A 12,662-nucleotide genomic window follows, 5' to 3' on the forward strand; every position below is an offset into this window, starting at 1 on the left:
AAACAAAACATCCCTTTGACCCCTTTGAACCTTAAGACCCTCAATACCTTTTTTAGTTCTAGCAGTCTCGCTATCACGCCCTCCACCAAGGCTTTCCATTCGCGGACGGCATTAAAGAGATAACAATAGATAAGAGATAAACAGATAAACGCAGATTACAAGATCAGTAACAATGAGCTGGCAAACAGCTGTCGGGAACACAGCCCCCCCCCCCCCCCTTCGACCCCAGTTTATAGGGTGTGTCAGCGTGCCTCGCAAGAACAAACAACATTCACAGCATGAATTACGTGAAGTGGCAGTCGTCTGCTTTGTTTTTTTGGCGATAAAACCTCGCCGCAACGGGGCCGGTGCGGAAGCTCTGAAGATGTACGTCTGACATGGAAATTACCGAGAGTGCTCTCAGTGATACATAAGCTCTGATACGGACACCATGGGCGTTTATTCTGATGCGATGGACATGTGGGTATCGATTCCTCTTTGCCGCCCGCCGTTCAGTTTCAAATTTCAATCTGAACTGAAATAGCCTCGTGGGTGTGGCGACGTACGGGCACGACCGACGGTCGCGTACCCGTCCGGCCCCTTCCTGTTTTTAACTGAATCTAGCCCACATTTTGACTACTTTTCAAGCGATGCAATTTAATGGTCACGAAGACGATCAATAGTCATACGTATCGGAGTAAGGGCCCGAAGGTGGCGCGGCAATGCAGCATAGCAGGCGGGAAGGTGAAATGGTCCGGCTCTCCTACAAAGAGACGATCAGGTTACACTGTATTACTCCTGCCACAAACATTGCATATCTTATATAGCCGGAGCTAGAAAAGTCAACCCACAACTGCTGGCGAATATCGAGCACTTAAGCTCGCCGCCATGGCATCGGTAGCCTATCGCTGACCTGCGTTGTGCTCTGCAGCTTCAATGACGACGCGATAAAATCAATTGCAAAGGCGACTGCTTTTAGAACCGAACGGCATAACGCAGCGCTGGAAGCCCACTTGCCGGTCGCCGTTGGCTTATCGGATCCGACTTGGTGAACGTAACAAACCGAAGCGGCGAGCTCTTCGCAAACGAAAGGCCGGCGAAAAGTCCAACAGGCGCTAGGGATTTAAGTGGCGTTCAACTCATTTGGAGTTGAGTTCAGTGAAAAAGTGGACCCAAACAAGCCAAGGACATGATTTGAGGCATTGTATAAAAGGCTGAATGCTAATCGCCTGTTTATAATTTTCAGTATGCTTTGACCGGTCCTGTTCGTAACACACAGTTGATTTTGGCCACCCGGCTGGCTTACATTGGAGTCACAAAGCGGACAGCAATTACCACAGGTGTGCGTTGTGCTGCGATGGATCAAACGTACTGTAAGTGGAATCGAAAGTCACAATAAGTGTTCGGAACATCGATAAAGTTTCCGAATATATCGATGACCAATTTCCTTTTCTTTGCCCTTCATAGTTGAACAAGTTTATAGCTTATCGATAATTTCATGTTTCTGTGCACCGCCAAAGTTGTTAAGAGCATAGCATGCTTGCCTTGATTTCGTAATAAGTCACCCATGAATTGCGTGACATCACACGTTACGGAAAATATACTTACGTTACTTCATACGTAACGTCATATATCTGGAAAGCCTCCACCCTATCACCCCTATGTTTGCTATAACTGTCTACCCAGAGCGGGCTCCCGGGTCCGCTGGATTTGCCTGTCAATCCAGATCGACGCAGTCAAGCCTAGTGTCTGTAGGCCACGTGATTCACACGTGTGAGCACTACGCTTCATACGTCTGTACCCCACGTGATTCACACGTGTGAGCACTACGCCTCATACGCATACCGCCTGAAGTACAACCCCTACACAACATGCGTGGCATACAAGGTTACTCCAATGTAAATATGCCCTTTCAGCACTAACTACCCCAGTTGCAATGCTGCGGCTCCCAGGCGGATGAGTACTGTGCGTGTGTTGAGTGGAGATGTGTTTAGTAGTGCAGTGGAGCCGCGCACAGTGGTCTTTAGTAAATGTTGTTCAGCAGTAGCCAGGCTCTCATATTGCGTTCGAATTGTCTAAATCGCTCTGTTGGATCCCGAGGTAGAGCGAACATGCAAATGACATGTGATATTGGCTTAAATCTGGAAATAAGCATGCCAGGCGAAAAATGTATGTCAGCAACACAGTTTAATCCCACACGTCCCCATACATGATGCTTTGGCAGCATAGCTCAACCATGAATAACCAGCCTTAATTATCCGTATATTGTTGCAAAACGCATCATTCATGGATAAAGCATCGATCGTGAATTACTGAGAGTACACCTTTGCCGTTATCGATACAGTAAATATTCGCATCGATCCTCAACACCAGCCGTAATAAGAGCATAAAACACCATCGTCAGATCCAAGTCATTAAGCCTAAGAATATGCCATGTCTTTAAGAGCCATTTCTAGATCCGCATATCAAAGTCCTCAACAAAGTCATCATATATGTGCCATTTCAGCCTAGGCTTACATTCTACAATGTTACTTCGGTGGTTTTACAGCTGGCAGCATTAAGCCGTTGGCAACCAAAACTGTACTTGATGGCGTTTTGACGTCTGTTGACTGATTGGCGTACCTCCCAGTGAATAACAACTTCATGAAGCAGGTTCTGTGTGTCATGTCATGTCGTTGGGGCTTTACGACGCACTCAGCTGCTGAGGCTACATGGCGTCGCCTGCCTCTCACCCTGGCAGGAAGGGCGGGCGCCGCGGGGAGGGCAGGTTCTGTGATGCTACATCAAATCGGATGAGCACATGGCAAGATAAAGATAATAAAACAGCGAAAAAGACCTAGCATTTTTGTTTTCACCCTTTCAATTTTCTTTGTCCCATAAAGTGACCAAGTACCAATATCGATGCTAATTGGATTGGAGGCAAGTACCTATCCATATCCAATGCATTTGTGATGGTTACTGTTCTTGGAAATATTGGAGCCCCACTTCCAATTTGAGTTCGAAGGAGCTGTTTTGATCTGTATCCAATCTGATTTACCTCCCAAAAACAGGTTTGATTTGGGACTATTTGGCGTTCAGGCACATCCCGTGGAAAGGAAATGCATTTTCATAAAAAACCTAGAGCTGAAGGCTTTGAGTAGAAAAGAACTCGACGAGTGCTTACCAATAGCTTTTTTCTTGGCCATTTCAAAATATTTTTGTATATACGTAGTTGGAGCTGGGAGCAAGCACGAGAAAGTCTCCGGAGACGAAATGCTTCTCGTAAACGTGGTAGTGGCTTGGGATACTGATATATATTGCATGGATTTTCTCTTCAGGTGCCTTTTGACACAAAGTCTGGAGTAGCCCCAGAAGAAAACAGTCCGCAGAACTGAACGAATTCGCACGCGATACAGCACCGAAAAATCACCAACTACAGTGAGACATTTGCCAGTTCCGATAGCTCAGTTGGTTAGAGCTCCTGGCTCAAGACCACCCGCTAGTGGCGGGGTGCGTTCGAGCCACTCTAACCGCGCTGCTCGCTGTTTTCTATTGACAGGTATGGTCTGCAGCCGGCAGCAGCGGCCGAGCTAAAGGTCAGGTGACGCCAGAGGGCAGGGCGGACCGTGCCGAGCATTGCGGCATCTGAAGGCTCCACCGCAATATTCTACTGTTGTCCTGGAATTTCTCGATCGGATGATAGGATCGGGACCCACGCAAAACAAGCTTATTGGACGCCTATTCCAGAAACGTGGACGCCTTTTCCAGAAATCCATCCAATCGAAAGATACGAACTAAACCTTCAATAATGAAGACCGTGGTGATCGGAGAATGCAATAATGAACACATTTTTTCCAAGCACTCACAACTTTACTTATTTCCCACTAAATCTGCGCAGCGATAGACCACTCGTCTACCATTTAACCCAAAGCCCACCATCCAATGCCTCCATAGTACTGGGACCACCTCCATGTATCCTTCTTTCCGTCTCATATAGTTGCCGGAATCCTACTGGTCTTCGCACTGCGTCAGCGAAAAAGCAGTGCTGTCCAGTCGCTCCTCCCCCCCCCCCCCTCGACATCATTACGGACTCACGTGCTCACGATGGACGCATCACGGACTCACCCGGACAGCCTGGCGGAACTTGGCGCTCATCATGTGGTAGAGAATGGGGTTCACGCAGGTGCTGACGAAGTACAGTATGCCAGAGACGTAATGCAGACCCTGAAAACACAAGTGAAGTCAAATAACTGCTGGTGTGAAGAAAGACATGGAGTGTGTGCTGCAAACAAGTGTGGCGTGAATGTAGAAGACGAGGGTGTAAACAATGCGCGAGTAGATTAACTCCTTGTGTGAGGAAATGCCTGGGGTGTGCACTACGAACAACCGGCATTGTGCAAAGGCTACAACACCAGGATGTCAGCCGTGCTGCTAAAGATGGCGTAAATACCGCAACGCTAGTGGCGTCATATAACACCCGCCGTGGGCGTTACACCCCGACAGGTGTCAAGTCAAACACCAAATATGTGAGCACCAAATATGTGACGTAGCACCAGGTGCGATCCTGCAGACCGCTGCTGTGCGAGGGTGCTACCGTGGTCCCTCGGGATTCATAAGACTCGACTCCAGATTCGACGGCTTTGTGTTGTTGGCACAGAATGTGCCGCGCCGCTCCGAATGCCCCGCACAGGCAGGCCAGCTGTTTTCTTGCAGGAGGGTTGACTCGGCACGGAGGCCGCGTGGTGGTTTTATACAGCAGCATGACATCGCGTTGACGTCAGATTACAGAATTATGATTGGCCAGCACCCTGGTGACGTCAGATTGAAAAATGTTAATTGGCCAACGCCCCTGTGACGTCAAATTGAAGAATACCGATTGGCCGACGCCCCAGTGGCCTGCATGTATGTCGTGTATGCCTGTGATCATTCCGGAGTGTGTAGCTCATCTAGTGCTTTGACTTGCAACATGGACCTCAGTGTTAAAAACGGCCCGCAACACCGCGCACCAACTACTTATGTAGATACCGTGATATCTGACTCCCCGAAACACGTGAAATACCTCTTTTGACTTACAGTCTGCTTACATGGACATTTTTAGTTACATCGAGATGCGGAATGTGCACAGTCCCAGGCTATAAAACGCTCATTTCCCACGCCATGGTTTTGCTTAACCCAGTATTGACCGAGCCAGGTGTAAAATCTACCTCCGCCGAATATTTGCGACAATGTAAAAATGCGTTGAGGTATCATTGCCACATGCTACAGTAGCTATTAATTTATCAATGAACTGCCTTGCATCAAAATAACGACTACGAGAATATAATAAATCAAGCATGAGTGACGTTAGAGTGACACCATGTTTACCGACTTTTGATAAAAGCACGTGGGCGTAGACAAATTAATATAGAGAAGTGAACGAAAGAAGATGTCTGAAATTGGTAGACGTAAAATGTGATTCAGATAATGTGCCATTCATATGCGTTGTTGTTTGGTTCGTATTGCCAAAAATACCCATAAAAGCGACACTTAAAATATTCAGCATAAGAATCAAAATCATGAAAACCCAAAACGCCTAAACATCACCATGAATAATGCCTGTAGCAAGTTTCAAGCGAGTGCACGTCACGATGTCCATAAGTTACGGCTTGAAACGCATCGCGGCGTTCGTTGCCGGTGCCCAGCCGGGCCAGTAACCGCGGCCGCAGTCTGCGGGGCTGCGCTGTGACGAGGTAGCTCGAACCACTAAAACACGATGTGTAGTCTGAGACCGCACGCCGGTGCGCTAGTCTGCCATTTTGTTTTTATCTTTTAAATTCGGCCCCACCGTTATCGAGACCAGCAGGGGAGGGGGCCAAACATGTCCCCTCTGGTCGATGGTGTGCCGCTAAGGTCCTGGCGCATGTCCGGCTGATGCATTGTGCTTTTTGACAATCATCGCCGCTTTCGAAGGAAGTCTAGTCTTCTTTTCCCCGGCCCCTTCCCCTCTCCCCCACCCCCCTTCTGGTCACGACGGATATTTTTAGAGAGGAGGATCCTAACAAATTCTGCTTGCGTGTCTTAGCACTTAATACGAGACGTATGGTTGTCAGCTTTGCAACGATTGGCATTAGTTAGTCGATCACAGTCTTACTGTATGCCTTCAGATTTATAAGCTCAGCCAATATTTGGACCCCAGATATGACTTACACTGCAACCAGTAGACCGTTTTGGATCTAAATTTGAGCACCCCTGGGTCTCACAACGTCACCTGCTTTACCATGTCTCTGACGTGACCAACAAGGAGCGCCCGTCTGAACAGACCAAAATGGGAAACCGCAGACCAGCGAGTGATTGTTTTACACGAAAAAAACGACGTGAAAATCAGCCACGGGTTGTCGCTGGCAGTGCATTTCAAACTGGACATCTGGGTAAATCGTATCACATCAAGATTGAGGTTTCCATGTCATTACGCAATAAAATCTGGCTTCGCCGAAGACAAAAACACCTGATTCACAGGAGCCAATAATAAAAGACACCTGAATCAGAGGAACAAATTGTGGAAAAATACCAGACCCAAAGGGCAGGCGGCTCCCCACAGCTGAACCCGCTTTGATAAGCCAACACCCGCTATTCTGTCCATGGCCACCCCCGTCCATCGATATTATCGAAAGGACAGACAACAATGGGGGGGGGGGGGGCTTCACGTGGGCACTCGCTGATTGTTATTCGTTGAGCCAAGGCGGCGGAGCTCACCTAAAAATAGCTGGGCATGAAGTGAGGCGCCAACCTCAGAAAAAGCACGGCCGAGAAATGAAACCTGTCCTGGGCACTTCTGGGATCAGTAACATGACTGGTTTCCCGAGCTGAATTTGTGCACGAAGACCGCCGCGGTGTTTGTAGCGTTATGCTCTTGACTTATGAAACTTAACACATGCTTAAACTTAACCTGTTTATCGGTAAAGTCTGTTCCTACGGACGTGAAATACGCATCTTGGAATGCTTGAGCCTGGATCGCCTTTATAGCTATCTGCTTGATGAAGCCGGAGTCCCAGTGATTCCTTGTTTGATCCAAATAATTGCATAAAATACATATGCAAGTATTGTAATTCACCTTTCGAGGCAATCCAACAGCAACACCGACACCAGTACCACTACACCAAAACTTATTACCATGAAACAAATCTGATGTTATTTGCATTTCACTTAAACTACACCGAAATGCCCTCCCGCTCAGTTTCACAGGGATTACGTTCGTGGTAATTTGCTTTCCTCGCACCAGCGCTGTCGAGCTAACAAAGCTGAACGGTGGCTCTGTTCCTACAAGCAGAACGCTGCCGAAAAGTTGGGCAGACCCGTCATTACGAACGTCATGTAGAAAAGACAGTAGTAATAGCCTTATTCCTTAGAGAAAAAACAGGAGAATGAAGATATAGATGCGCTGATATTTCGGCAACATGCCTTTATCGAGACAACAGCGGAAGTCTTCTGCTGTTGTTGTGTTATATTATTAAAGTCTCCTGTTATTGTGTATTAAATAATTTTCTGCTATTGCTTTGATAAAGGCATGTTGCCAAAATATCAACGCATCTATATCTCCTTTCTCCCGCTTTTTTTCTGGGAGGAATAGGACTATTGCTACTGTCTCATCTAGGTGAATAATGTTCCTCGCACATGCACACTTAGCAGCTTACATAATCTCGAACGTCAGATTAATAACAAGCATGAGTGAACTCGAGACTGGAACATTTCCAGCAAATAATTTTTGATTGTTTGCCGTGACTCCACAAGCTCGTTTTGACGAGGTTCGTCACGACGACCTGTATCTGTCATACAACGTAAAGAACCCCACCAAACGATGCAATGTGCCATGTTGTCATTTTTGCAAGGCTTTTACAAGAGCAAACACCGCTTGCCTGGTGTTTCCGGCAGCATTTTTCAGCCCGCTGCATTCTCGGAGGCTTAACCTTAATGTGCGCGATCTTGCAAAATCACAAGTTCCGTGAATCTTCTCGGCTGCTTTGTACGCTTCACCGACGTATTTCAGTACCACCAATCGTTTGAATCCGTCGGATGAAATGTGACACGATTTACTACTTTGATTCCGGCTTTCAACTCGGGCTCGTGTAAGAAGCCGATTGAACCCCTAAGGTTGTTCCAAAATAATTTCCGAAAAATTCGGTCTCGCAACATCAAACTTTGCTTTGCATAGCTGACTGAACAGCCAACGTTATTGTAAAAAATACGTCTTCTAAGGCGCCGGAACTGGAACAGGTCGAAGTCAGTCATGGCTTCAGCGAATGTGATTCGTAGGGTATCTTTCAAGATGGGGCGACCATTAAGTGTCTGACGGGGTCAAACGATCAAGCTTCGAGTTCTTAATCACGGGGACGTCGGCAGATTTATGATTTGACGTCATGATGGTCATAAACAGGAGGGTTCACGGGAAAACGGAGCATATCCTTTGATGTAAATTACGCTCCAATAATCTTTCCCTTTGGGCAACATGCCACTTGGCTCTTGGCCCTGACTTTACACTCAAATGTCAAAATCATCCGAAGGGTTATGGCCATTTTCAGCCTCTTTGGGTGAGCTAAGGTCGCTGCCCTGATATGAATCCGAGTGTTAATCCGCTCAAAAAGGCGTCTCGTTTGATGCTGGCTGTGCGAGGAGGTATACGGGCACTTTGAACACTGATCTCGAGTCTGACCGTGACCTTATCTGACCTTATTGACCTTATCAAACCCGAAATTTACTACGCAGAGACGCAAGAATTTGACACAAATGAGCTCGCAGAACATGGTGTTTTCAACTCTACTTTGAGATATCTCAGTCGGGTTCAAATTACCTCCCCCATATCCAAGCCCTTCGTATTGAGCCGATCGGCCGAGCGCGTGTTAAATCGTGGTTTTGCATTGGTGTTTGTAGTGTGATATGCTTCACTCCTATTGGTATCCGATGAATGTGTTCCACAACAACAATGTGTTTAAGAGATGCTCGTGCCTTGTGAACGAATGAAGAGAGCTCACAAAATCCGAACAAACGGGAATAGACATCCATCAACATACGCTTATCCCTCCTCGCAAAATGCGGTTTGGATGGTCAAAACAGTGCACTTGTCTACCGTACAAAACACACTGGGGAGGGGTTTCAAAATAAAAAGGAACATCATACCTGCTTTATGTCGTTGAGAGCGGGGTAGCGGTTCCCAGGGGCGTAAATAATCATCAGCCTCTGGGCGTGGAAAGGCGCCCAGCAAATGAAGAACGCAACCACCACGGCCACTGAGGACAGATGGCATCATGAGCGTAACGAACAAGAACACTGGAGACGGACGATACGTGAGCAATGTCAGTCACAGCACTGGGCACAGACGACGCGTGAATTAGCCCAAACAAGCGCCAGGGTCCTGAAAAAACCGTGGGTCTGAGTAACCTGGAAAAGTCAGGTTAGACAAATCTAAAGCATTTTACATCGTTGTGGCATGGCTGGAATTATGGGTTTAACAACGCCTCTGGCACAGGAGGAACAAATAAGAAATTAGCCCTCAATGGAATCTGGCGGACAGCTGCGCCGCTAATTTTGAGCGAGAAAACATAAAAAACGTGCATTGCGCCGACCAATTTGAGGTCAAAATCTAGTCTTTGAAAAATAAGGGACATTTGTCCACGCACTTCCTTACCCCAGTGGTTACACCCATGGCTGAAATTTAACGGCAATTCGGCACCGTTCTAAAGCGGTGTGATCAATGAATTCTGCAGTGACCGCATATTAACGCGAATAACACCAAACATTGCATGCCACTCGAACTAAAACGACAGCATATGGGACCGAGCTACTAGGGATATCGGGTCGTCGTAACAATTATCACTTAATTCCGTCAAGGATCTTTCCGGTGTGGTGTTTAGGAGCTCACGGTCTGTGATCAAAGCGCCTTGCGACGCCTGAAAGTCAAATATCAAACTCTGTCAATATGAGAACGGCCTTTGTTTTGACACCGTCGCATACGGATCCTTTTGAAGGAGCCTTATGAGGGCGATATGATCTACAGCGGCAGTCGCTAACACCACACATAATTTGAAAACAGGGCAGCAGTCGAAATAATTGAGCTTAAAACACTTGCGCAATTCCGTGCACAAATAGTATATTTCGGCTTTGTATCACCAGAACGGGGTTTAAAACGTGAACAGTGAGTTTCATGGGATGCGTAATGAATCTTTAGAGCGAAGCATTTGTCAACACCCTCAGATATACTTTTAAAACGTAGGTGTCTGAAACTAACTGTCGAACGAATATTATTTGAACTCTCGCTTTGATTCGCCGCCTTTCATTATGTAAGCGGATAGGGGGCGATCCCTCTTAAATTTTCAAACTAAGAGTGATGCAGCACCGCCGAAAAAAAATACAGCGGATTAACTGCAGGGAGATCTCACGAGTAGTCCCCAGTTTCATTTTGCTGTGCCAGAATTAACTTAACTAGGCCACGCCAAAAGACAATTTTTTCCCGAAAATCGGACTATCTCAACTTAACATAATAGCATGATCAAAACCATGCCACACCTCAACACTAAATTTTTACAGGTGTATTCCTGGTCTAATTTTTAGCATATTGCAAGCAGTTTTGTGTGCTTCAAACAAAAATTGGTCTGTAGGGTTCCGTAAATGCAACAGTGTCCTCCCACCACCCGTGGTCGGTGGGTTCCGTGCATTATTGGTAGCGAAACATCTCTACTAATAAACAGAAGTGCTAGAGCCGCGCGTTTGTGTTAAATACGCACGACGGATGTCGTGAAGGCTGCTGAAATATGATTAAGATTACGTGATATGCCAGGGAGATGCAGCCTGGAAATATTGGGGGAAAAGAGGACGGAAAGAACCCAAGAGGAAGCAGAGAACGGAAACCAGAAAAGCAACGTGAAAAAGATAACTGATAAATGAATGTTCGTTATCGCGCTGGATTAAAAACTGGATCCAGACTGGCCAAAATGATGGGTGAGGTCACAGCAAGCGACAACTACAGCACACCACCTGTCTGTCGCTAGTGCGTCACCCCTTCCAGCAGCCTACCGCGCTTAAAGGGGTGACAGCTGCAAACCTCCACACCGCGCGGGATTCGAACCGCGACCACCATGTGCTCTACCGACCAACCCCTCCCCGCTCACCGAGCATCTTGACGACGGCCTTACGAGCGGCCGTGCCGCCGGCTCCGCCGCGTCCCGAGCCGCCTCGGTGCACGCTGCTACGGGTGAGACCGCGCGCTCTGCCGGACCGGCGCAGCCGCAGACCGATCTGCACGTACAGCACCGTGATCAGCAGCATCGGCACCACAAAGAAGATGATGAACAGCACCGCGAAGACGTGCGGGAAGAGGTGGCGCACCACGTTACACTCGTCCGTCCCCTCGATGATCTGATCGAGTTCGTCGCGGTGGTACTTGATGCCGAACTTCGCGGCGGGGAAGCATGCGCAGAGCAGCGACAGGACCCAGATGAGGGCGATGTTACGCACGGTGCGCGGGAGGCTCGACATCGTCTGCTGCAGCAGCGGGTGGCAGATGGCCAGGTAGCGCTCCACCGTAAAGAAGACGATGGTGAGGATGGAGGCGTTGGTGGACGTCTCGGCGCTCAGACCGCGACCGACGCAGAACGGCTCGCCGAATACGTACGGGTGGCTCGGCACCCAGAACGAGTACAGCTCGAACGGCAGGCCCGTCAGCAGCAGCAGCAGGTCCGACACGGACATGCTGAAGAGGTAGTAGTTGGTGGCTGTGTGCATGTAGCGGTTGTACACGATGACCACGCACGTGACCGTGTTGCCGACGGCGCTCAGCAGAAACGTCACTACGTAGAGTACGGTCATCGGAATGACCGTGTGCATCGGCCCGACCGACTCTGCCTGAAACGCGGTGGCGTTGCCGTAGGTGTTGTTGAAGTCGTTGCTGGCGTTGGAGTTCAGGCTAACGCCGGATGAATCGAGGAAGAGTGCCGCGCCCGTCGGCGCACTGCCGTTTATGGGGGACATCGCCGTTTCTTGCAGATCTTGGATTCGGGAGCTTGGATTGCCACACGCAGCTCCAACCGTGGCCACCTCAGTCCCGTCTGGTGGCTGCGGTGGGGAGCGTGTACTGGTAGCGGTCGAGAACTACGTATTAAAGAAAAAAGGCTGCCCTGCTTGTCGCAAACAGAAAACGCGCTCGGGAGAAGAAGTTGGAAGCTCTGGCATCAGCTGCAAACTGGCTGATAAGCCTCAGAAAATCAATGTAGTCACATATGTGTCGCACACAAAACAGAAAAGTCCGGAGGAGACTCGGGAGATTCTAGGACGCGTTTTCCGTGGCGTTGAGATCACCAACGCCACCAGCACTGGGGAAGTGCTTCCGTCCTGTACCGTCGCCGGCGCTTTGACTCAACACGGCGGCACTGCTGTCGGTGCTGATGATGATGCTGGTTCCCCCGATTCGCCTACAGTTGCCCGTGCCTCTTCTGCCAGCTTTTCTGGCCTCTTGTTGACCCTCCTGAGAGACTTGGTGCTTCTCCCTTCCGGTCCCTGTTCTCACGCTGGTTTCCCTACGGCCGCGGCTCCAGATCCACCCGCTGGCGCTGCTGAAGACGAGGGTGACGACGTCCAGAGACCCCTGAAACCAGAGCCGACAAGCATCAGATATGAACTTCAGTCCATAAAGCAAAGCAACGAATGCTGAGATGACACTGCCACAACTCTCTCGTTCA

At 48.6% G+C, this 12,662-nt stretch overlaps 1 protein-coding gene across 1 annotated transcript in view; it reads right to left on the bottom strand.

The window, feature by feature from the left end:
* The window catches only part of LOC119104682 (pyrokinin-1 receptor), an 80,420-nt gene that overhangs the window by 23,530 nt on the left and 44,228 nt on the right, over positions 1 to 12,662 (bottom strand). Inside the window, exons 2-4 of the mRNA XM_037228400.1 lie at positions 11,097 to 12,568; positions 9,109 to 9,218; positions 4,084 to 4,182 (exon numbers count right to left, since the gene is read on the bottom strand). Of these exons, the coding sequence (XP_037084295.1) occupies positions 4,084 to 4,182; positions 9,109 to 9,218; positions 11,097 to 11,955 (1,068 nt within the window). The 5' untranslated portion in view covers positions 11,956 to 12,568. The remainder of the gene's footprint in view (positions 1 to 4,083; positions 4,183 to 9,108; positions 9,219 to 11,096; positions 12,569 to 12,662) is intronic.

This window comes from Pollicipes pollicipes, unplaced genomic scaffold (genome assembly GCF_011947565.3).
Source record: "Pollicipes pollicipes isolate AB1234 unplaced genomic scaffold, Ppol_2.1 Scaffold_6052;HRSCAF=7182_pilon_pilon_pilon, whole genome shotgun sequence".
NCBI classification, from domain to species: Eukaryota; Metazoa; Arthropoda; class Thecostraca; order Pollicipedomorpha; family Pollicipedidae; genus Pollicipes; species Pollicipes pollicipes.